The sequence below is a fragment of the Oryza brachyantha genome, chromosome 1, assembly GCF_000231095.2.
Source record: "Oryza brachyantha chromosome 1, ObraRS2, whole genome shotgun sequence".
NCBI classification, from domain to species: domain Eukaryota; kingdom Viridiplantae; phylum Streptophyta; class Magnoliopsida; order Poales; family Poaceae; genus Oryza; species Oryza brachyantha.
This window is the reverse complement of record NC_023163.2, coordinates 31582164-31606510: the sequence shown is the minus strand read 5'-3', so window position 1 is coordinate 31606510 and position 24347 is coordinate 31582164. Positions and strand designations below refer to the sequence as shown.

Below are 24347 nucleotides of genomic sequence, written 5' to 3'. Positions count from 1 at the left end.
ACTTTTTTTCAAAAAACATAAATATCTTTTAAAAAAAGAAAAATCGGAACCATTAAGCAGAAATGATCAATGAACAGGCTCTGCTGAGTGCTGAGTGCTGACTTGCTGCTCCTACCTATCTCGAGATCAAGAAATGGCGAGGAAGAAAACAAACACGATGCGATGCGATGCCCATCATTCGAGCGCGGCTGACCGGCGACGGGGACCACGGCCGCACATTGCGCTGTCGCCTCCTCCGCTCCGCCGCCGTCTCCGTCCGTCGCCGCCGCCGTCGTGAATCCCGCCTTCTCCTGACCCCGATCCGGCTAATTATCTTATTATCTTAAGTGCTAATCGCCATCACAGCCTCGTTGCTGACAGTATACAATAATTAATCGCCGCCCCGCGTCGCCATTGACGACCTCTTCCACTCCCCCCCGCCTCCCTCCCTCCTCTCGCCGCTCGCAGAGTCGCGGTGGTGGTGGTGGTGGTGGCGGCGGCGCGCCGGGCTACAAATACCGCCCCGCTCCAGCCGTCGCCGTCGCCGTCGCTTCCCAGGCTCTCTCTCGCTCTCCGCCGCCGCTCGTGAGAAGAGGGGAAGCCGACTCCCGACGATGGTGAGGCTCCCCTACGTGACCGCGCTCACCACGCTCTTCAGCTACGGCCTCCTCTTCGCCTTCGGCCAGCTCCGCGACTTCGTCCGCAGGATCCTCGATGCCGGCAAATCCAGCAACCTCAAGGTTGGCCCGGCCGGCCGGAGAGGCTCGGATTTGATTTTTGATTTTTTTTGGGTTTAGCTCACGCTCTCTTCCTTGCTAATTCGTTAGGGTTACGCGCCGATTTGCCTGGGGCTGGAGGATTTCTACACGCGCCGCCTCTATCTCCGCATCCAGGTGAGGTGCCCTCCCCCCATTGCCACGATTTTCAGAGCGGAATTGACTCGTAAAAAAAAAGCTCGATCTTTTTCCCCTTTAATTTTGTTGGAACTGTCACGTGATCATGTAATGCTGGCTTTGTAAAGGTAGCTCCTTTACAAAATGCACAAAGTTAATTGGTTCTAAGTGATTCATTCCTTCATTAATTTGGTGGAGTAAACAGTAGAGTGACAGTTGCTTTAGCGTCGTCCTATGTAGATCATACGATGGAACTCAGGAACTGTCCCAGTCCCAGGTGAAAGATGTATAATTGTGTCCTAAAAATGTAAACTTTCATTTGAAGCACTCCGGTCCCATGGACTAGCTATTGCAGTAGAATTTATAGTCTCATAGAATAGCTTTTCTTTCTCGGATAAAATTTAGAAGTGATGGTTGGAAGAAGTGAAACTGCTTCTTTCTCTTGTGCGATATTGACCATGCTATTCCAATATTCCAGGTTACAGAGTTTATTACATGAAGGAACTAGTAATTAGTTTGACTGTATGAGTAGGTATTTGTAAACCATAGGTGGATCAGTCCTTCAATGGTAAATTCAGTCTTAATTGTATGGATAAGGGACGATGTTTCACTGTTTAAACTCTAGAATGATAGATTGATCTTCCTTTTGTTTTGTTCTTATTTACTTTGTTTTGTCAATTATTATGGCAGGATTGTTTTGGCCGGCCAATTGCTAGTGCACCGGATGCTTGGTTTGATGTGGTTGAGCGTTATTCAAATGACAGTAATAAGACACTGCAGTATGTATTTGTCAATTCCATTCAGCACCTAGCTACCATAAGTAAATTCTCCCTATATTTTAGGACGCATGCTAATCTCAGATCCAATGCTTCTTCTATGCAGTTGTACCACAAAAACATCTAAGTGCCTTAACTTAGGTTCCTACAACTACCTTGGCTTTGCTGCAGCAGATGAATACTGCACCCCTCGTGTTATTGAGTCACTGAAGAAATACTCTGCTAGCACTTGCAGTGTCCGAGTCGATGGAGGTAGGCTTATATTGCTGCTATAATTTGTCACCATCGAATTCTCAAATGATTTTGTGTAGTATACAAGCTTACCTGATTCGTATGCAATCTTAGGCAACACTAAGCTGCACATAGAACTTGAAGAGCTGGTTGCAAGATTTGTTGGTAAGCCTGCAGCAATTGTTTTTGGTATGGGTTATGTGACGAACTCTGCGATCATTCCTGCTTTGGTTGGGAAGGTCCGTGATATACAGACTGCTCTGTTTTCTTTCTATCCTTTTGTACATCCTGGGGCTAATGTATTATTGATTGCAGGGAAGCCTCATAATTAGTGATTCATTGAACCATAACTCTATAGTGAATGGAGCTAGGGGTTCGGGAGCTACTGTTAGAGTTTTTCAACATAACAGTAAGTTCACTGATAATTGCCAGCTACTCTTGCAAGTGATAAGGTCAACAGTAGATCACAGAATGTAATGGTTTCCTTTATTTTCTTCCAGATCCTGCACACTTGGAAGAGGTATTGAGAGAGCAGATCGCAGGAGGCCAGCCTCGTACACACAGGCCATGGAAGAAGATTATTGTTATTGTTGAGGGAATATATAGCATGGAGGGAGAGCTATGCAAACTTCCTGAGATTATAGCTGTCTGCAAAAAATATAAGGTATAAGAATTTCACACACTGACTTCTTATGTTCTTTTTCCGGATCATTGGTGTGGGCATGTAAACCATTTTACTGGCATATACATTACTTCAACTTTCACCAGCTATTAAAAACGTTAGATGTTTGCTTCAACTTTCACCACTATTAAAAGCGATAGATGCTTACTGAGTAATTGAGTACTGACTATTGTACCTAACCTTCTGGATAGGTTTACACATATTTAGATGAGGCACACAGTATTGGAGCTGTTGGTAAAACTGGGAGAGGTGTTTGTGAGCTACTAGGAGTGGATCCAACTGATGTCGATATTATGATGGGAACATTTACTAAATCATTTGGATCATGCGGAGGTTACATTGCAGCATCAAAAGTATGAAGCAGATTCACTTATCAATACTTGGCTGAACACTGTAGTTGAAAAATCTGACCCATGGACTATGCTGTATTTACCAGGAGATTATTGATCATCTGAAGCACATATGCCCTGCCCATATCTATGCAACATCCATGTCACCTCCAGCTGTCCAGCAGGTCATCTCTGCGATAAAAGTTATCCTTGGTGAAGATGGATCTAACAGAGGTATATCGAAAGTTGCCGATTTCTTATTTCTTCTGACTTGATGAAATTCCTAATGTAATCATTGCTCTAAATAGGGGCCAAAAAGCTTGCTCAGATTAGGGAGAACAGCAATTTCTTCCGTTCAGAGCTTCAGAAAATGGGTTTTGAAGTTCTTGGAGACAATGATTCGCCTGTCATGCCTATCATGCTTTACAATCCTGCTAAAATACCTGCATTCTCAAGAGAGTGCCTGAGGCAACATGTGAGCTTTCAAACTATATCTCACAATCCATTAAATGCTTGATAAATAATATTTATAATTTTTTAACGAATAAGTCATGCTTTAGTTTTGAATTCAGTAGCATGCATGATTTCTTCACTGAAAGTTCTGATGTTTGAGTAATGTGATGTGTTTCACGATTCTAGGTTGCCGTTGTTACTGTTGCCTTTCCTGCTACACCACTACTGCTTGCCAGAGCTAGGATATGCATCTCAGCTTCCCACTCTAGGGAAGATCTTATTAAAGGATTGGAGGTAAATTTCATCCTCTCATCAATGGTACTGGCGTTATGGCTTCTTGTGACAAGTTTGGTTTAGTTGCAAACCACATACAGCTACTAAATTTCATGTGGATTGTTTAGGTTATCAGCAAAGTTGGTGACCTCGTGGGAATCAAATACTTCCCAGTTGAGCATGAAAAGACTACGTCTGTTGAGAAAACGAAGAAGCTTCAATGAACACTTGCTACAGGGAGCAATATACTGGGTCATCTAAGCACTGTGTCATGCCTCTGCTTTGGCTCATGAGCCTCGAACCCTTTTGTTTTCCTTTGTTTCTAATTCTGAGTGGTTTAGATCTGTACAGCTTGTATCATCATCCATCATAGTCCAAAACACAACACACTGATAGATGTTGTTTTGTCGAATTCAGAGGAAGCAAAATTTTCACTGTCACAACTCTGGATCTTGAGAGGAACTGTTTGAAATCATTCGCAGACTGATTTAACTTCTTTCAAGATGCAATATTAGTTGCATCAATCATATGTGAAATAAGCTTAAGATTCTAAGATTCTATGTGAAATAATTACATAGATCATGTTTGAAGAATTGAAGCTTAAGATTCTAAGAGCGGCTAATGAAAAACTAGCTGGTGAGAATCTAGAAAATATCGGCTTGTCAGATTCGGGTTTGTAATATATTTTTTGGATTACACAAATACAACTTCTCAAAATCTACGCGGGAATCTAAACTGTTTGGAAAAGGTAGAGGTTTTGAAAGAAATGCTACCAAAAATTCCTCAAAACAATACATAAATCTTCTGGCATCTACCGCTATAGACTCTAATTATCTAAATAATAATGTTGAACTAGAAAACTTGGCGCAGCTTTGCTGCGCACCTACTGTGATTTAGCCATGGGCTTAGAGACGAAAATAGTATAAAATATAGAGAATATCTCTAACTTACTTTTAGTATTTTGAATTGAGTTTAGACTGCTACAGATGTCTAAGATTGGATTGAGAGGGGTGCATATATGATAAAAATATATTTACTGTAACTAAAATATTTTCTGGACCAGGTGCAGGAACGCTGTAGCTCCGTCCGATGTTCTTGTTTATAGATAGTTTTAGTATAGATAGTTATATTGAATGTGTGAGGTAGACCACGCATTTATTCTTTTGATTTGGAATTACATAAAAACAATATTATCTCGCTTATGCTTATCCAAATGATTTATTAATAAACAACAAATAATTTATGGATAAAATTTAAATTTTTAACCTTAAATTTGAACTTAATTTTTGAGTTTTTTAAATCAAATTTTATTTTATAAATTTAGCTGTCAGATTATTATTAAATATACCGTAAAACAATCGATCGCTCCTAGCATGGCCGCACCACCTACGATAGGTGCAGCATTAAGTGGACCCTCGTAAACAACGGTGGCCACGTGGCAGCGCACAACCAAAAAAAAAGGAAAAAAAAGGCACATAAACAACCCCCGTACACTACAACCCACGACATGCTTATCCACTGACTTGCGGGCCACACGGCCTCGCTCACCCCACCCGACCAGTCAGCTAGCGAATCACCAGTCAGTACATTCTTCTCCGGTGAAAACAAAATAACTAACAGGGCGGAGTGGTTGTGGCAAGCGGAGAAGAGGTATATAGAGATGCCACGTGGCCCAATAGCAGTCCGAGAAAACGCACAAAATTCGATGTACTGTAGAGCGTCTCCAGAAAAATACTAATACTTTACTATGGGACCCATCCAAAAAAATATTGGGTATAAAAATAATTTGTATCGGTGACACACATATTTCTACCTCTCATTTTAGTACTACATAAATATTAAGAATATATATACATGGAAATAGCATGTGGAATACATATTTTGTAGCCTAATTTTTAAGATTCAGTTTACGAAAGATGAGGTTAGAGCAGACGGAAGATATCCCTTAGAGCAGGTGTAATAGCAGGCTATAAGACGGCTATAAGCATATTTTAAAGAGATAAGAGGTAAGAGAGAAAAAAGTGAGCGACTAATTTGTAACCAGCTACACACTTGTTTCAAGACAAAATATGTGTATGACATATGGGATCATGTATTGATATTTTATAGGTAATTATTATATGAATTAGCTATTAGATTGATTATAGATAAATTGGAGTTATTAGTTGGCTATACTATTAAACTTGCCATTAAACCGTTGGCCCATGGTCTGCTGGTATTCAAATTTGTGGTCTAAAACAAGCGGTCGTAAGTAATTAATCTCCATGCATGATCGATGCATCCACACTAATTATCTCGAGATTAAATTATGACTACTCCATCTCCATGGATGCATGTGCGTACGTATGGCTGGCTGCAGCCTGGCTAGCTACCTCGCTCGCTCTAGCTCCATTGATTATTTCTCCGCGAGCTACAAATACACTAGCTACACCTGCTCGATCTTCTCTCACCTCGACGGCTCGATCGATCTCGCCCAGCTAGCGCCACCGCCCGCCGTCACCGGCTAGCCGGCCGGCGGCAGTCGATCTTCTTCTACCTACCTATGGTGAAGGTGCCGCTGGTGACCGCGGTGACCACGGTCTTCAGCTACGGCCTCATCTTCGCCTTCGGCCACCTCCGCGACTTCTTCCGCTTCGTCTTCTCCGCCGCCGGCGACGGCGACGGCTCGCCGGCCAGCAGCAAGGTACTATACGTGGCTCGATTAATATTAGCTTCTTAATTTCCATTATTTATTCGGGTTATTATAATTTAATAATTAATCATTACGGATTGCGTATACCTAATGTGTACTCTATCTATACGTACGTATATATATACGAGTAGGGTTACGCTCCGATTTGCGGAGGCCCGGAGGATTTCTACGCCCGTCGCTTCATTCGCCGCATCCAGGTGAGCTCATGCTTTCCATCAACATGTACTTCTTCTGTTTCAAATTGTACTTATTTATAGGATTCAAACTTGGTAATATAATACACTCATTTCTGTATTAATTTCTATTATTTCAATCATTTTTACGACTCTAGAGTCAATCAAATGCTTAGAACTAGAATCTAATCAATTCAAAATTTAAAAAAATTGATCCTGAAGTGACTAAAAAAATATTTTGACTCTCATATGTTGCACAAGTCTATACTAAACATCGTAAAAATATTTATATTTTGAAACGAAAGTCGTATAATTTTTCTTATCAACACACATATATAATATCATTTCATAAACATGCATATTCAAATTTAATATAAATAGTAAAAAAAATACAAATTATCTTTATATTATTGATTCTTTTAAAAACTATAATTAACTGGATGGCATGTAATAAAAAAAACTTAACCAAAAGGCGGAGGCAGCCTAACGCCAAGAACACACCTTGCTCTTCACGGAACGCCACCACGCTATAGCGACGCCTTAACCAATAACCATGATGGCTTATATATAAATGTTTGTTAATTTAATTTTTTTTAAAATGTAGGACTGTTTTTGGCGACCAATAGCCAGCAAGCCAGACGCTTGGTTCGACGTGGTTGAGCGCTACTCAAACGACAATAACAAGACACTCATGTACGTATATAACTAGAGGCGAAACCAGAAATTTATCAAACCTAGTGTTCAACGATGAGATATAAATCTTTCGAATAAATTTTAACTATAATATATAAATTTTTCAATGTATTTTTTTGCCAGACGTAAGGCTCGAGCCTGCCCCACGCACCGCCCCTATATATACCTGTCCTTCCCGCGTTCCATTTTCACCTAATTACTTCATCAAATTAAAACTACGTAGGTCCTTTCAGTTCGATAATTCCTGTTATTTTGCAAAAAAAAAAACGTTGAAGTAAAAAACTATTAAAACTTTAGCTATTAATATCTTTAAGAATATTTAGTTTAAAGACACTAAAAGGCATATAAAGATAAGCCTTTAAAAAATAAAAGTAAAATTTTTAATTATTTATTATATATATTATAACAGAAATGAAAATCTAAGTCAAAGACAGGTTTCTGAGACCGTATCAATGTCCAAATAAGAGGAATTAAATGTAGGAAGTATGATGTTTGACTTTGGCAACTTTTGATGTATGACTTGGATCATAATTTTATATTATAACAACTTTTTATAAACTTCAATAAATTTAAGCAATTAGGAAAATGCTTTTCAAGAGACAAAACTATATATATCATTTTTATGTTTGAAAAGTTGTTGATGGTCAAAACCTTAAAAGTTTGACCTCCATATTGTTTAAATATCAAATAATCAAATATTTATGATCAGATGCTGGAGCAATTATCATAAGCAATGGCACACATATCTGGGCTCTGATTCAACGCTTCTTTGATGCAGTCGTACGACAAAAACATCTAAGTGCCTTAACTTAGGTTCCTACAACTACCTTGGCTTTGCTGCAGCAGATGAATACTGCACCCCTCGTGTTCTTGAATCTCTGAAGAAATACTCTGCTAGCACTTGCAGTGTCCGAGTCGATGGAGGTAGGCTTATGTTTAATCCAAAAAAAAAAAGTATCTGGCTTATGACTCTGAGCTAATTTACCACAATTGAGTTTTAAATGATTTAGTATATCTTGTGTGTGTGTGTGTGTATATATATATATAAGCTTAGCTGATGATGTATATATAAGTTTAGACAACAGTAAGCTGCATGTAGAACTAATTCAGCTGCAGATGCAGAGGCCATGGGTGTAAACCATTAATTTCTGTTACTTAAAAAAAAGCTAGCTTACCTGATTAATCTAAAATCTTAGGCAACACTAAGCTGCATGTGGAGCTTGAAGAGCTGGTTGCAAGATTTGTTGGCAAGCCTGCAGCTATTATCTTCGGCATGGGTTATGTGACTAACTCTGCAATTATTCCTGCCTTGATTGAGAAGGTCAGTAGTAGAGAGACTGCCCCATTCTCTTCATATATTCTTGTTGTACATTATACCCTGCAGCTAATTGCATTATTGATTGCAGGGAGGCCTCATAATTAGTGATTCACTGAACCACAACTCTATTGTGAATGGAGCTAGGGGTTCAGGAGCTAGTGTTCAAGTATTTCAACATAACAGTAAGCTCACTGATAAATCCCCAGTTACAATTGCAACTTCCAAGTGATAATTGACAGCTACTCTTGCAACTGATGAGCTCAACAATAGACCACAAAACTTAATGATTCCCATTACTTTCTTCAAGATCCTGCACACTTGGAAGAGGTATTGAGAAAGCAGATTGCAGGAGGCCAGCCTCGCAGAAACAGGCCATGGAAGAAGATAATTGTGATTGTGGAGGGAATATATAGTATGGAGGGGGAGCTATGCAAACTCCCTGAGATTATAGCTGTCTGCAAGAAATATAAGGTTCAAGAATTTCACACACTGACTCATGTTTTTTTTCTTGTTCAGATCATTGCTGTAAGCATGTAATTAAATCTATATAATTACTGGCATATGCATTACTCAGTTTTCACCACCTATTAATAATGATACATATTTATGGAGCATTGACTATTGTACTCTAACTTCTGAATAGGCTTACTTATATTTAGATGAGGCACACAGTATTGGAGCTGTGGGTAAAACTGGGCGAGGTGTATGTGAGCTACTAGGAGTGGAGCCAGCTAATGTTGATATTATGATGGGGACATTTACTAAATCATTTGGATCATGTGGAGGTTACATTGCAGCATCAAAAGTACGAAGATGATCATTGACTCATTGATACTTGGCTGAACAGTTGCAGTTGAAAATTTCTGACCATGGATTATGCTATGTTTAACAGGAGATTATTGATCATCTGAAGCACATATGCCCTGCCCATATCTATGCAACCTCCATGTCACCTCCAGCCGTCCAGCTGGTCATCTCTGCAATAAAAGTTATCCTTGGTGAAGATGGATCTAACAGAGGTTTAATATGAACTTTTGATTTCTTATGTCTAGCTTTTGTTTTGAGGAAATTATTAATGTAATTATTGTTCTAAACAGGAGCCAAGAAGCTTTTTCAGATTCGAGAGAACAGCAATTTCTTCCGTTCACAGCTTCAGAAAATGGGTTTTCAAGTTCTTGGAGACAATGACTCGCCTGTCATGCCTATCATGCTGTACAATCCTGCTAAAATACCTGCATTCTCAAGAGAGTGCCTGAGACAACACGTGAGTTTCAGTATTTTTCAGTGAATATTTCATATTTTAGTTTTGAATTGAGTAGTACCCGGAATTTCTCCTGGGGAAGTTTTTTATTTTCTGATTGACTAATTTGACATAATTTCACAATTCTAGGTTGCCGTTGTTACTGTTGCATTTCCTGCAACGCCACTACTGCTTGCCAGAGCTAGGATATGCATCTCAGCTTCCCACTCTAGGGAAGATCTTATTAAAGGATTGGAGGTATAATCGTCAATGCTAATTATATAGAATTGTGGCTTTGTTGTGACAAGTTTGATTTGGTTGCAAACCACACACTGTTACTAAATTTCATGCTAATTTTTTAGGTTATAAGCAAAGTTGGCGACCTCGTGGGAATCAAATACTTGAAGCATGAAAAGACTACATCCGTGGAGGAACTGAAGAAGATTCAGTGAACAATGATAACTGGAACTCTGGAAGCAATACACTCCATACACTAGATTTGTACAGCTTTGTTTCTGAAGTTGTTTAGATTTGTACAGCTTGTATTAGGAGCTCCTTGTATTATCATGTATCATAGTTCAAAGCACAAGTAGTTTTCTCGAATTCAGATGAAGCAAAATTTTCATTGTTACAACTCTGAATCTTTTTAAACTCCCTTTCAAGATGCAGCATCAGCTGCATCGATCATATGCATAATATGAAGCAACGATTTAATTACCGAGACCAAGTTATAAACTGAATGGCAAGAAATGCAAATCTGAAAAAAAAAACGATGTTAAATCGCTGAACTGCTTGATTGATCTGGTAGCATGGTGTCAGCTGCATGGCCTCGTCAGGTGCAGCCGTCTGGGCTGTTTATTACGAAAATCCATACACTATAAACAGGACGTAAATCCTACTGCTACTGTAGTGATAGTTGCTGACATGTCGGTAACTGCCACAGTAAAGGTAACACTGCAGATAATCCCCACCGCTATAAATAGTCCAAGAATCTGAATTGAAGAAGCTTTATGCATACAATACAAATTACACTTATCAAAGTTAACAACACCATTTGAAATGTCTTGCAAGTCTGTGGGCTAGCTAGCTAGCTACAGCTACAGCTGACAAGTCCTCGGACACTACGAACTACATAATCAAGCGAGAAAAATTCAAGCCATGCGTGCTCCGGATGAAGTGAGTTGTTATGTGTGTGGATATCTTGACTTGACCAGGTCTCGCTTGAAAGGTAAAAATACCGGAAAATGTCAGGTGATAGATCGTCTGAACTGAAAACATCCTGAGTTGAAGACACAGCACTCTGTTTCTTTTTCCTTTCTGCGAGGAAGACACTTTTAATGCTGCGTTGGATGAAAACTCATCACGTTTGTTACGAGAACAGTTCTCAGTAAACGGTACTTTTAAGAAAAACAATAGTCATTCTTTTAGAAATAAAGGCGTATGATAGTTGAAATTACCTCTTAAGATAAAAGTATTTTTATGGTACTTATTTAAGGGTTTAGTTTTGACAAAATACAACTTAGCTAGGAGAAACTGGGATGGTGGTTTGAAGTGTTGTTTTTTATGCACAATAAAACTATCCAACATCTGTTCTTTAATGTCATTATGCCAAATTTATATGGGGATGTGTTTTTATATCTTTAGGGTTAAGAGCACCATTTAGTTTTGATAATTTAGGAGGGAACTGGTTGAGTGGAAAGAGTGTGGAGATTAAAAATTTAATGTTAATAGGAGCATCTGCAATTTGCTGGGCTCTTTGGCTAAGCAGGAATAAGGTGGTTTTTGACAATTCCCTTCTAAAAACATATTTACAGGTTCTTTTTATAACGACGTATTTGTTGCGGTGGTGGGCAATCCTACAAAAGCATGAAGAGAACAAAGAAATTATCTCTATTGCGTGTCAGAAGGTGGAGATTTTGGCTATGCAAGTGTTTGGACACTTTGGCTGGAGATTTAGCAATAGAATTGAGTAATGCTTTACTCTAGTGATCCTCGTTGTTCCTCTCTTGCTTGATGGACTTTTAGCTTTATGTATGAACCAAATTTATGCGTGTTAGAATCTATAAACTTTGTAATAAGTGGATGTAGCTTCTTTGAAGTCAAGGCTGGATTCTTTTATCCATTATCTAAAAAAAATATTTAATACTAAATTAAGTATTCGCTAATGAGATTTCTTGTTTATTATCTTTTCCTGTCAATCTTCTTCTAACACACCCCAATTCTTGTTTAACATGAGTACCGGTTATTAATTAACGTCAATCTTTTTCCTCTCCTTTTTACAGTACGGCAACAATTTGCGTTCCATCGAGCACGGTGTCTCCAAATTTTACTTTGATATCAATTTCAATAATTATATATATATATATATATACACACACACACATACAACCGACAAAATTAGGATGTAGCAAAAGTATTTTGCGAGATAAATCAAGGATTTCCATATATGTGGTATTTTATAGCTGAAGGTGAAAGATGAAAGATCATTTGATTTTTCAATATTTTTAATAGTGCAAACAATAAAATTAACCACTAGAAAGTCAAAAATCTATTTAAAAAATGAGATGATGAACTCCTGTATAAAAACTTTTTGTAAAAATATACCGTTTAGTATTTCAGAAAACGTGCGCATAAAAACCAAGAAGCAGTCTGAGAATAACTGAGGAAAAGAATGCAACCCATAAAATTTTTATCTTTAACCTACCAAATGATATGGAAGTACGTATATACGTAATCCTTTTATTTTATGAATATTTTTATTTTAAATTAAACTCCACCTTAATTTATTTTTAGATTTAAATGTTTTGACAACACTAATTAAACTAGCACAGTAAAACAATACTGTCACGCTAACTCCTTAGTGTAACAATATTATTTGACCATATTAGTCCGGATGGTGTAAAGGTCACTATGTTTAGGTATATAAAATTAAAAAAAATTCGTACGTACACACACGCAACTGAAATTAAAATTTCACATTGACTTTGTACCAAATGCATGCATGCTGCAGTACAACAAGATACAATAAATTAATTCTTGTACGTTTTCAGTCAACGAAAAAACCGGCCATGCATGTCTAGAATTCTAGGGGCTTGACAAATTGTCGATTGGCAACACGTGTAAGGCCTTGTTGTTCCAAAAAGTTTTTTTAAAAACATCAAATCGAATTTTTTATATTTAAATGAGCATTAAATATAGATGAAGCAAAGACGAATTTTTTAAGCCTAATTAGTCCATGATTAGTTATAAGTGCTACAGTAACCAACATGTGCTAATGACGGTTTAATTATGCTTAAAAGATTCGTAGTTTCCAGCCGGTGTATGAAATACGTTTTATTTCATTTGTGTTGGAAAACTCCCTTCGAAACTAAAGACAAACATTAACATATATACACACATGCATATCACGTATGCAACAGGAAGAATGAAGAACACGTGCGTGTGCCTTGTTTGACGCCTGCCTGTCGCGACCAATATATTAGCACTATTATTAATTAATTCTGAATGACCATCAGCTGGCATGCTAGCTTTGACGTCAGTACGAGGCCGTACGTACACCTTCAGAGACCGACCAAATTAAAATCAAGAGAGAAAAAAAATGTCAGGCAGTTAATAATCCCGTTCCATTAACATTGATAAGTACGTTAATTACGTTTAATCTGACCTGGTTATCATGACGTTTTTCACGTACAGCAACAGATTAAAAACTACGTGAGAATGGGGCAGGAGAAGAAAATATTAGTCTCTCTCCGTTTTGTAATATTTAACACTATTGATATTTTTATGTGTTTTGTCTTATTCAGAAAATTCTTGCAGGTATAAAAATTATAAGACATGCTTAGTTACCTTTAGTGATACATGTATATAATTCATTATTATCATCGTTTTATCATGTATATATTATTTCTTAGTTGTTACATATATTTTATAAATCTTCTTATTTTTTCTATCTAACAGAAAATAGTTGGTACAGTGGTTGAAAAATTGTCATTTAAAACCTTTCATCCCACATCCTTGTTTTTGTTTTCAAAAAATATAGAGAGTTGGCGGTGGGTGGTGACTGATTTATCGCTTGTTATCAGCACCACTCTCTTTCAAAAAGAACGAGAGGGTGATTGCTCGGTGTTTTTTATAGTAGAAAAGTCAAACGGTATTTGTAAATACAAAATAATTTGTGAATGAAAATTATATATATATATATTGTGATTTAAAGGTGAACGTTGAAAAAATAAACTTTGGTAAGAAAATCCAAAATAAACTCCAAATATAAGGTTGATATTTAAATTTAACTTATAAGCATAAATATAAGTAAATCATAACAAAATAATTAACAACTATATAATTTTTGGGAATACGAATGATTAAACGTATACATGAAACATTTAAAGAAACGGAGGAGTAGGTATGAACAAGCCGGCCCCGAAACCGTTAGCGCTAATCCGGTCCACCCATGCCTACGGTCTTTCTTCACCTGGAGCAATCCAGTTTGTGCTAATTCCAGTCCAATACGAGGTAACAAGTCGCCATGCATGCAACGTCGCCGTCCGGCCTTGATCTCCGTTGCTACAAATACCAACCTCGCCGGCTGGCCGGAGACTCACACCATCCATCACCTCCATCACAGCCGCTACTAGCTACTAGGCCGCCGGAGCTGAGGAAGAAGAGTACGGCCGGCAAGAGGGTGATCATCTGCTAGGTAGCTAATTAATTAAGCTCAAGCTGCAGCAATGGTGAGGGTGCCGTACGTGACCGCGGTGACCACGCTCTTCAGCTTCGGCCTCATCTTCGCCTTCGGCCACCTCCGCGACAGCTTCCGCGGCCTGCTCATCCGGTTCCTCCTCGCCGGCGACGACGACTCTCCGGCCGGCGGCAACCCCAAGGTTGTGTATACAGGGTGTGATCGATTGTTTTGGCTTCGGCGTACTTGCAAAATAAAAAATAATTTATAAACAAAACTTTTATATACATATATTCTTAGTGATCTAGGAGAATAAATTTTAGTAAAAAAAAATCTAGAATCAACTTTAAATTTTAAGGTTGTGAAATGATGACGTGATATATATACATACACATATGTGGCTTAATTAATTAGCTTCATTTTAATTTTGTCTCTGCCACTGTGCCTTTCTTGCTCCTCTCATCACACAGGGTTACGCGCCGATTTGCGTGGGGAAGGAGGATTTCTACATCCGCCGCTTCTTCCGCCGCATCCAGGTGATCCTCACTATTCCATCTTTCTTACCACCATGCATGCATATGGTTTTTAATTAGTTACGCTTTCATCGTTCGCTTGTTAGATTATCGGGCAAAGTCAAGATTGTGATTTTATATTTAATTTTGGAGTATAATCATCGTAACCTGTTTTTCCATTGTTAGCTATCTTTTAAAAATGTGAAAAATATAGGTATGAACAATTTAATGGCAAATTGTTGTTTGTTTCATTGTTTGCTTCATTTATATTTCTATGGCGTATCAGACATGGCTTAATCAATCGGTTCATTTTACCATTAACTAATCTTGTTTTTTTTCGATTTGTTCTTGGGTGTGTTCTGAATTGATGACCTGTGTTTGTCAATTGCTGTCACTGCTGCTGCAGGACTGCTTTGGGCGACCAATAGCCAGCAAGCCGGATGCATGGTTCGATGTGGTTGAGCGCTACTCAACTGACAGCAACAAGACACTGCAGTATGAATACATTGCTCCTTTTTTTTTTTCATTCTGAAACCAATACAATTCCATGTCTGATTAGCATGTCAGGTGAGATTCTGATCCAATAATGCCACACCTCTGATCGATGATGCAAATGCATATGATGCAGCCGTACAACGAGAACATCCAAGTGCCTGAACCTGGCTTCCTTCAACTACCTTGGTTTTGCTGCAGCTGATGAGTACTGCACCCCTCGAGTCATTCAGTCTCTGAAGAAATACTCTGCTAGTACCTGCAGTTCTCGAGTCGATGGAGGTATATATACTGGCACTTAATCAATACAGTTTAACTCTAATTAATGATATATGTATACTACTAGCAAGATTAATTCATTTATGTTTGTGATCTTAGGCAACACTCTGCTGCACATTGAACTCGAAGAGATGGTTGCAAGATTTGTCAGAAAGCCTTCAGCCATTCTGCTTGCAATGGGTTATGCCACGAACTCTGCCATCATCCCTGCGTTGATTGGAAAGGTATATAAAGTTTTTGGTGATAATGGAATCTCCCTTTGTTTCTACTTAATTAATGAATCCTGGAGCTAATCAATTAATGTGCTAACAATTTCAGGGAGGCCTGATAATCAGTGACTCACTGAACCATAATTCTATAGTCAGTGGAGCTAGAGCTTCGGGAGCTACGATTCGGGTTTTCCAGCACAACAGTAAGCTCACAAACAACTTTCAATTGCATTGCAGGTGATTAATTAGCTGAACATTTCATCAACCAGGTTTCATCATTTTTGCAGATGCTGCTCACCTGGAGACCCTGCTGAGAGAGCAGATTGCAAGTGGTCAGCCTCGAACACACAGGGCATGGAAGAAGATTCTGGTGATTGTTGAGGGGATATACAGCATGGAAGGGGAGCTTTGCAAACTCCCTGAGATTATCTCTGTCTGCAAGAAATACAAGGTTAGAGAATTCTGCAGACTGCACTATTGAATTGTTAGGAACTGAGACTAGCTCAGTTGGTTTAGGGATATAGTTACTGGCATTTTGTTCTGGAGTAAATTTCAATAAACCACATATATTATGGACTAAGTTTCAAAAAACCACATAGTTTTGGTATTTGACAAATAACCACAAGTATAATGGCCATATTGTTTCATAAACTCACACATTTAACCAAATATTAGTTATAAAATTACATGTAAAATTATATCAAATTATAATTTCTTTAACGGATCATATACAAGTTGCAACCACCTAATGTTAATTATTTTATTTTGTCATAGTACTAATTTAAATTGGTTAATAATATGTTTTTAATAAAAATTTTCGATCATAATAACCAGGGTTATGTGTCATGTATAAACATTTGAACAGGCTTACACATACATGGACGAGGCACACAGTATTGGAGCTGTTGGAAAAACAGGAAGAGGCGTGTGTGAGCTACTAGGAGTGGATCCAGCTGATGTTGACATTATGATGGGCACACTCTCAAAGTCATTTGGATCGAGTGGAGGCTACATTGCAGCATCAAAAGTATGAGTTAAGCAGATTTTTGTACTTACCAACTAATTATTATCTGAGCAAACACAAACGGGTTAATCAATCGATCTGACACTTGGATTGCTTCATTGTTTATCAGGAGATTATTCAGCATCTCAAGCTTACTTGCCCTTCCCATATCTATGGCACATCCATGTCACCTCCAGCTGTCCAGCAGGTCATCTCTGCAATGAAGGTTGTTCTTGGGGAGGATGGAACTGACAGAGGTATTCAGAAATTGAAACTTATTGACTTATAATTCATCATCTTTAGAGGAAATTCCTAATGTGAAACTGTTGGAAACAGGGATCAAGAAGATTGCTCAGATTAGGGACAATAGCAATTTCTTCCGTTCAGAGCTTCAGAGAATGGGTTTTGAGGTTCTTGGAGACAATGACTCACCTGTAATGCCTTTCATGGTCTACAATCCAGCTAAAATGCCTGCATTTTCAAGAGAGTGCCTGAGGCAAAATGTGAGTTTTCAATTGCACCACAAAATCTGTTAAAACCTAGCCTAACAAACAATGTATTGACAGTTCAGTAAATATCTAACGCAAAGTTGTCTCAAACACTCCAAAGTTTTTATATTTGAGTTACAACCTAAAACTCTTTTTTTAAAGTTTTGCAGTTTTACTAATGTGATATGTTCCATAATTTTAGGTTGCCGTTGTTCCGGTTGGATTTCCTGCTACACCACTACTTCTTGGCAGAATTAGGATATGCATATCTGCTTCCCACACAAGGGAGGATCTTATCAAAGGATTGGAGGTAAAGCACATATAATTATCAAAGGGTTTGTGACGTTATCTGAAAAAAAAATCATCTCTGAATATTCGTTACATTCCATGAATATTTTTCAGGTTATAAGCAAAGTTGGTGATCTTGTCGGAATAAAGTATTTCCCGGTTGAGCAAGAGGAGACTACATCTATTGAGAAACAGAAGAAGCTTCGGTGAACAATTTGGTGTCTGTTGTGCTAGATCTACCTCAATTCTTTTATTACACACCAACAGACATTAGAAATTACCCAAGTTACTATTTTGCAAATAAATCTCTGAAAACATGTAAACTTCCTTTCTTTTTTTTTGAAGCCCCCATGTAAACTTCCTTTCAAAATGTAATAGTGGTTCCGTTTATCATGTGCACAAATAACATGTTTACTCATATCTTGATGAGTTCAATTTCTATGACCAACTAATAAACTGAGCATCAGGAACATGCAAAGGAAGATAACTGCATCTGAAAATAGTGAAATTTCTCAACTGTACCCTATGTATGGCTACAGTTCTTCTGATGAGCAATATGTGGTTATACTTGAGTGATCTATCTGCTATCAGCAGAGCCCCATCAAGTGGCAGCTAGGCATGCAGCATGATTTGTACTGTAAGGACAAGATACTCATGCTGAACATTTTTGGCAGAATCTTTTTCAGAAAAGAATAATAACTTTTTTTGGCAGATAAAAGGAAGCCATCATTTTCTAATTGGGCCTTGGGCCATAGTATAGCTGTGCATGTGAGCAATGGGCCTGTCAGGTGAGGATTGAGTGGGCCACACCAGGCAGTGAAGTGTTACTGTCATGTGTGCATGATAGCATCAGAAGTCAGGAAAGATACTGCAAATTTCATGGCATGCTGTGCTAGGAGGATTGCATGCACACAAGGAAGCATGAGGTTCATTCAATTAAACCAGAACAACACTGCCTTTCTGGTTTAATGTGCCTGAGTTTGTCCTCTTATGTTTTGGTTGTTAGTAACATCAGAAGGAACAGAAGAGAAAAGGAGATATGGATGGTGAGTGAGTGAGGCTGTAGCATAGTATACATGTCTAGGGGCTGGAGAAGCTTTGGTCATGGCTGCCATGATGCCAATGCCTGGTGCAATGTACTGCTCCTGGGGCTGCTGGATTGCTAGCTTTGCATGGCACAAAAGGGCTCTCTCTCTCTCTGCATCTATGTATCTACTACTGCATATATATATCTCTCTCTTTGCCTGGTCAAACAGCAGTCTGCAGAGGTGCAAAAACAATATGCAGGTGGATATTTGCACTTTGTCTCTTGGACAAGGATGAGAGATCACATACCTGCTGTGATGTGGTTCTTTTTATAAAGCTAGTTTGCTGGATTCTCTCTTCTTGGGTGCCTCAGGGATTCAGGCTATATGCTGTAGTGTACTACCATATATATGGCAATGAGAAACTTGAATTTTTCAGGAACAGAAAAAAAAAAGAGAGAATGGTACTAGTATAGTAATCAAGAGGAATGGTAAGAGACAGAAAAAACAGTACATACTCCTAGCTACTGCAGAAAGAAAAAAACATCCACACCACAGCTGCTGCTGCTGCTGCAAATCCTTTGGCATGGAGCAAACTGTAAGAATGATGGAATCTTGAACAGTCAGAATTTGGAAGTTTGACAAGATGGCTTAGATACTACAGTAACTTCTAAACTCTCAAGCATAGGCCATGAGACTCCTTGCAACAAGAGTGTTTGCATTTGCTGGTTTAGGAGTAATTAAGTACTTAGTACTGATTACTACCTTAAGGGCTTAATAAGGTTAATAGTCCCTGTCTCCCGGTCTGGAAGGAAGGAAACAAAGCTGGCCTTGACACAGGGATTACATAGTACTAGTAGCAGCAGTTTACAGAGTTAATCAATCAATGAGCTTCTTCTGTTCACATACGTGTGCGTGCATAAGCCTTTTACATGCATGCTACTAATAAGATTATTGGTTCTTTTCAGAGACGTGCATGCAATGCATACATGTGTAGTAGGAGAGGTACCTAGAATACATAGATCTCATGAGTGGTAGCAGTAACATCCTAGCCCTAGACTATCAAAGAAGGATACAAAAACAGTAAAAAGAGACAGGACATGAACAGCAAGATACCCTCCTAAGCCTGAACCTGAAGGCTGCTTCTGCAATTATAAGCTTGTGAAGCAGGCAGCAGCAGTGAGCACTACTCCTATATTTTTTTTATTAAAAAAAAAAGAAAAAACTTTTATTTGAGAGACAGCTAGAGACAAGAGAAAGTGTCACTACAAGGTGAAGGGGACACTGAAACACAGAGGACCCTTGATGGTTTTGAGCTGCTTGGGTTCATCACAAAGATTCAGAGATGTGTCTTTCCATGGCATGATCAGTGAGTGCATGGCTGCAGCAATGCAAAGATTGCAGTCACTCATGCCATGCAGCCAGCCAGTCTTGTGCTGCAAGTGCTTTGCATGAATGCATGCATCGATGTGTGATATATATGTGCATGGTCCACAAGATCTTCCTTGACATATCACAACAACTATGATCAAAACCCTGACCTCTCCCCAATCCAAACATCTTGTCATGCACAATCTTTTCCTCCTCCTCCTCCCTGCCACATTGGAGATATGAAAGAGAAAACACAAAAGATGCAGAGCTTTGGCTCTCTTGTGCCTGTGTTTGTGTGTGCACTTTATAGGCATGCAGAAAAAAATGTGGCCTTGCCAAGACATTGTTGCAGGCTGCAGCCAGCACACAATGGAAAGCCAAATCCTAATCTAAAGTAGCACTGGTACCAGTATATGTATATGCAACATTTCTGAATGCCAATCTGTACTTCTTCTGTATTGATCAATGTATATGTCTCCCAGTGTAGCTAAAGTACTCTCCTGCTCAAATGCCATCATGAGGTTGGCTCTTGGTTTGCATTTGTTGCAAGGAGGTGATCCATATAAAAGGAAACACCATACTATCATGAATACTTCTCTGGGATTGATTGATAGATTGATCGATCGATCGATTGATTGATCAGCCACACGCAATGCTTGCTTGATTCCGTGAAAACATGCTACTCATATCATGCCCAGCTTTGCAAATTGGAATTCAGATTTGTTTGTACATAGGAGTAGTACATGTTGTGCACACTTGCTCTGCATATCTCATCATCATTCTTATTGCTAGCAGTAGGAATGGAGAACAAATGATTTGGACAGTGATCTACATTATCCATACAACATAAGTTCCTGATCACTGATTAAGTGATTACTCATCTTTCAGAGAACAGAAAGCAAAATTGCGAAATGGGACACTGTATTAAGAGAGTGACTTGCTTGTCTCTGAACTGAAACAGATGGCCATCTGCAGGACGTTTTAACTGCCTTTAAATTGATGTGCTTTCAACATGTGATTGGTGGGTGTCACGCTCACAGCATTCTCTGAAAACTCTAAATGTGCCTATGTTTCCGGTAAGCATCACTGCGTATTATTTCTCGGCTTTTGCTCACATATTTTCTGAATTGCTAAAGTATATTTTTTAAGAAAAAAATATAAATTGATTATACCATATTTTAAAATAGTCTTTTCAACTTTCTAGTATTTAATTTCATCATTTATACCATGAAATAGTTATAAAAAAATAAAAAAAAATTCATCTACGCAGCTAAATCATACTAGCTATAGCTGCTTAGTTATTTAATTTAGAACTCATGCCACGAATCATGCGCTGATTAAGCAGAAGTTGCACCACAAAACAAATTTTGTGACACCTGAAATTAGTACTGTGCTTTCGAGGGATCACCAATTGTTGAAGAATCTGTATGGATTAATCACGAGATCCTAATCCTGGATTAATTTAAAATCCACATGGCGTCCACACGTACTACGGACCAATTGGAGGACATTAGTGCACAGCATTAACAAATTAAAACAGTTAGGGATTGAATTTATCTTGAGGTTGACTAATAGCACAGCTGCTTAAAAGAACACACATAATTCATATGCAGTTTAATTAGAAATCCAGCACACATGCAGCTTTCTTGCATATATATAGTTTATAGAGGAGCATATTGGCATCCATGTATATAAACTATACTGCTCATTACTTAGGGATTAGTGACTAGCACGTACTTGGAATAAAAATTTGTGTCTGATATGCTTCTGTAATTGAGTATGTGCTAGCTATATGGTTGAAGGCACAATTAATCGCCACTGATATTTCAAGATCATTAATTGACGGATACTCTTTTGTAGGCTTGTAGCCTTGCATATTAGAGTAGAGTAACCAAGTTATACTTTATAAGTTAATATTAAACTTTAACTTTAAATAATAATACGTTTATAATATTTAGTCTGAAAACATAAAGATATCACACACACACACACACACACACACACATATATATATATATATATATATATATATATATATATATAAAAGATTTTAAAGTATTCTAATAAAAACAAATATGCATTTATTTTTTTTCATATATTACAATAGAAAATTATGGTTAAGATAGGTTTTAGAGACTGTGTTGTTCTTTAAAATAGTGGAAATTATCAAACATGAAGGAGTGCTCTTTTGTAGGCTTAAACTTTACTAGCAAATTAAAGTTACAGTTCAGAGTTAGATTAACAACTAATGCTTGACAGAGATGATCAAGTAGTTGACTTAATTAATTAGCTAGCGAGAACAAAGCATAATCAAAAGTTACATGATTCCTGAGCATGCATGGCTAGCACAGATAGATAACTTTATATATGTAGTATTAAGTATTAACTAGAGATTCCAGGAGATTTATAAAGGGATTTGACAAAATATTCAGGTCAACTCCTATTACTAAGTTGGAGAAATGAGTTGGTGATTATGTAGTGTTGGCTGCCCCAAATACCTATCACATGCATGTTCTTTATTAAGATATGGGCAAGTTGATCCTGCAATTAATATATATAAGGACGACACACAATTTTCATATATTGTTAATGTTGTGAAGTGGCTTGTACCGCTTTGAGTATTTAGAACAAACTAAAGCATAGCTCAGTTCAATCTCTCTCTCTTTTTTTGACAGTTTGAATTAATACGTCTGCAAATACAAACCATATGCAGCATGTAGAGCCATGTATATACGACGTGTAGGCATTAATTGTTGATTCTGCATGATTGCCCAGTTGATATATGAAAATGATGCCTGACATTAAATTAGTGCAAATGCAGAACATATGCGGTTGTTCTTGCCCTTCTGCTTGCTGATCATTAATTTGTACACGTCATCTCACGTGGTAATTAAATAAATACTGTAAATTAACTAATACTCCTACGTAGTAGCTGCATTGAGTGGTTTGTTCTCATCATGAACAATTAATCAGACAACACTGTAGTTTTTTTCCCCTGAACTGAAAACTGTTTATGTCTGCATGCATGCATGAATGCAGTCCTTAATTTGATCTCTCATATATCAATTAAAAATAATTCTTTTCTTGATTCCTTTCCCTGCACTACGTGATGGCCTCACCTGCAATAACTTACAACTACCTCAGGATCATTCTACTAGCTCAACTGATGCAACTAATATAATATTTTTGCATGCAAAAGTTTGGAATTAAGTTAAGCTAGAATTGGTCAAGTTTTGAAAACACATGTACATGCATGTGCTAAGACCAAATTGAGATGGAATGAACTGTCAAATATCAAGGAAAATCATGGAGATAATGCAAAAATGCGGGAATTAACCCTCAGTAGCATCAATTAATTGTTGGCGATGAGTAGTTTTTGAAAAATAAATCCAATTTAGTTTCACCTAAATTATATAGAATGCATCACACATATGTATATATACTATCCGATTGTTCACTTTTAGTTGATCATAGAATAATTATTTGTACACCAAATATCAAAGTGCAAAAAAAAACTAATTCATGTCAAATCTGAATCGATAATTGTATATGTATATATGCTTTCGCTCCAGCATTTAACTACTTCTTATATAAACAACTTACTCGTGTGCGTAAGAAATTTTCTCATGTTTTATAGAATAGAGAGAAGAAATCTGCTCGTGATCATTAGTTCTTGACACATGCATGTTGTTGTTGTCCTCCTCTCCACTAAATCAAATAATCAGGTCCTTAATTATCAGGGTGCAAACCTTCATATAACTGTATATACAGGAGATACCCGATAAGATTTGATGGTATATATATGTGCATTATCAGAACATGTATCAGCTCAAAAGGTTGCACTCCTCGGTTAACTAGCTAGCTACAATAAACTCGAATATCAATTAAATAGGTAGAAGTGAGGCTTCGAACCCATGCTAGCTAGACCATCACCTCATGGAGCTAGCCAGAAGACCCTTGGTTGTTTGTCAGATAGGAGCTAAGCCTTATTTTGATACCATGCATGTATATCCAATATATATATATACTCTGTTGAGATACAGACTAATTAAGATCATCAGGATCTGACCTAGCATCAGCAAACTAAGGTTTTGGTGATTAAGAAATCTCTGGTAAATGACAGTGTATCATGAACAGGAACATGACAGCATCTTAATTAACTTAATAGGAGCATAACAAGACATCTCTCCACAGAGAGGTAGCTAGGTACCTGATGCATCGCTCCTGTGTCACTCTTGAGCTGATTAATTAACTAATTAATTAATTGAGC

The 24347-nt window shown here is 37.8% G+C and overlaps 3 protein-coding genes across 3 annotated transcripts; all 3 read left to right on the top strand.

The window, feature by feature from the left end:
* The first annotated feature begins 115 nt into the window (after positions 1-115).
* On the top strand, positions 116-4091 carry LOC102715901 (long chain base biosynthesis protein 2d). The gene is made up of 12 exons (XM_006645214.3): positions 116-719; positions 807-872; positions 1563-1651; positions 1755-1900; positions 1994-2118; positions 2195-2288; positions 2380-2543; positions 2753-2914; positions 2998-3124; positions 3199-3365; positions 3530-3637; positions 3745-4091. Exons 1-12 carry the CDS (start codon positions 594-596, stop codon positions 3838-3840), a joined length of 1470 nt encoding a protein of 489 aa, XP_006645277.1. The 5' UTR covers positions 116-593; the 3' UTR covers positions 3841-4091.
* A 2067-nt stretch (positions 4092-6158) lies between these two features.
* On the top strand, positions 6159-10336 carry LOC102715627 (long chain base biosynthesis protein 2c-like). The gene is made up of 12 exons (XM_006645213.2): positions 6159-6299; positions 6440-6505; positions 7086-7174; positions 7953-8098; positions 8371-8495; positions 8581-8674; positions 8800-8963; positions 9136-9297; positions 9385-9511; positions 9590-9756; positions 9883-9990; positions 10095-10336. Exons 1-12 carry the CDS (start codon positions 6159-6161, stop codon positions 10182-10184), a joined length of 1479 nt encoding a protein of 492 aa, XP_006645276.1. The 3' UTR covers positions 10185-10336.
* A 4123-nt stretch (positions 10337-14459) lies between these two features.
* Positions 14460-18044, top strand: LOC102715353 (long chain base biosynthesis protein 2b). Its single transcript, XM_006645212.2, has 12 exons — positions 14460-14612; positions 14881-14946; positions 15329-15417; positions 15551-15696; positions 15793-15917; positions 16012-16105; positions 16190-16353; positions 16768-16929; positions 17036-17162; positions 17242-17408; positions 17596-17703; positions 17796-18044. Exons 1-12 carry the CDS (start codon positions 14460-14462, stop codon positions 17889-17891), a joined length of 1497 nt encoding a protein of 498 aa, XP_006645275.1. The 3' UTR covers positions 17892-18044.
* The last annotated feature ends 6303 nt before the right edge of the window (positions 18045-24347 follow it).

Coding starts and splice junctions, on each gene's coding strand:
- LOC102715353 (XM_006645212.2), top strand. CDS start 14,460: ATGGTGAGGGTGCCGTACGTGACCGCGGTGACCACGCTCTTCAGCTTC. Junction 14,947..15,328: donor GCTTCTTCCGCCGCATCCAG/GTGATCCTCACT, acceptor CTGCTGCTGCAG/GACTGCTTTGGGCGACCAAT. Junction 17,409..17,595: donor GAGAGTGCCTGAGGCAAAAT/GTGAGTTTTCAA, acceptor CCATAATTTTAG/GTTGCCGTTGTTCCGGTTGG.
- LOC102715901 (XM_006645214.3), top strand. CDS start 594: ATGGTGAGGCTCCCCTACGTGACCGCGCTCACCACGCTCTTCAGCTAC. Junction 1,652..1,754: donor GACAGTAATAAGACACTGCA/GTATGTATTTGT, acceptor TCTTCTATGCAG/TTGTACCACAAAAACATCTA. Junction 2,544..2,752: donor CTGTCTGCAAAAAATATAAG/GTATAAGAATTT, acceptor CCTTCTGGATAG/GTTTACACATATTTAGATGA.
- LOC102715627 (XM_006645213.2), top strand. CDS start 6,159: ATGGTGAAGGTGCCGCTGGTGACCGCGGTGACCACGGTCTTCAGCTAC. Junction 6,300..6,439: donor GCTCGCCGGCCAGCAGCAAG/GTACTATACGTG, acceptor ATATACGAGTAG/GGTTACGCTCCGATTTGCGG. Junction 7,175..7,952: donor GACAATAACAAGACACTCAT/GTACGTATATAA, acceptor TCTTTGATGCAG/TCGTACGACAAAAACATCTA.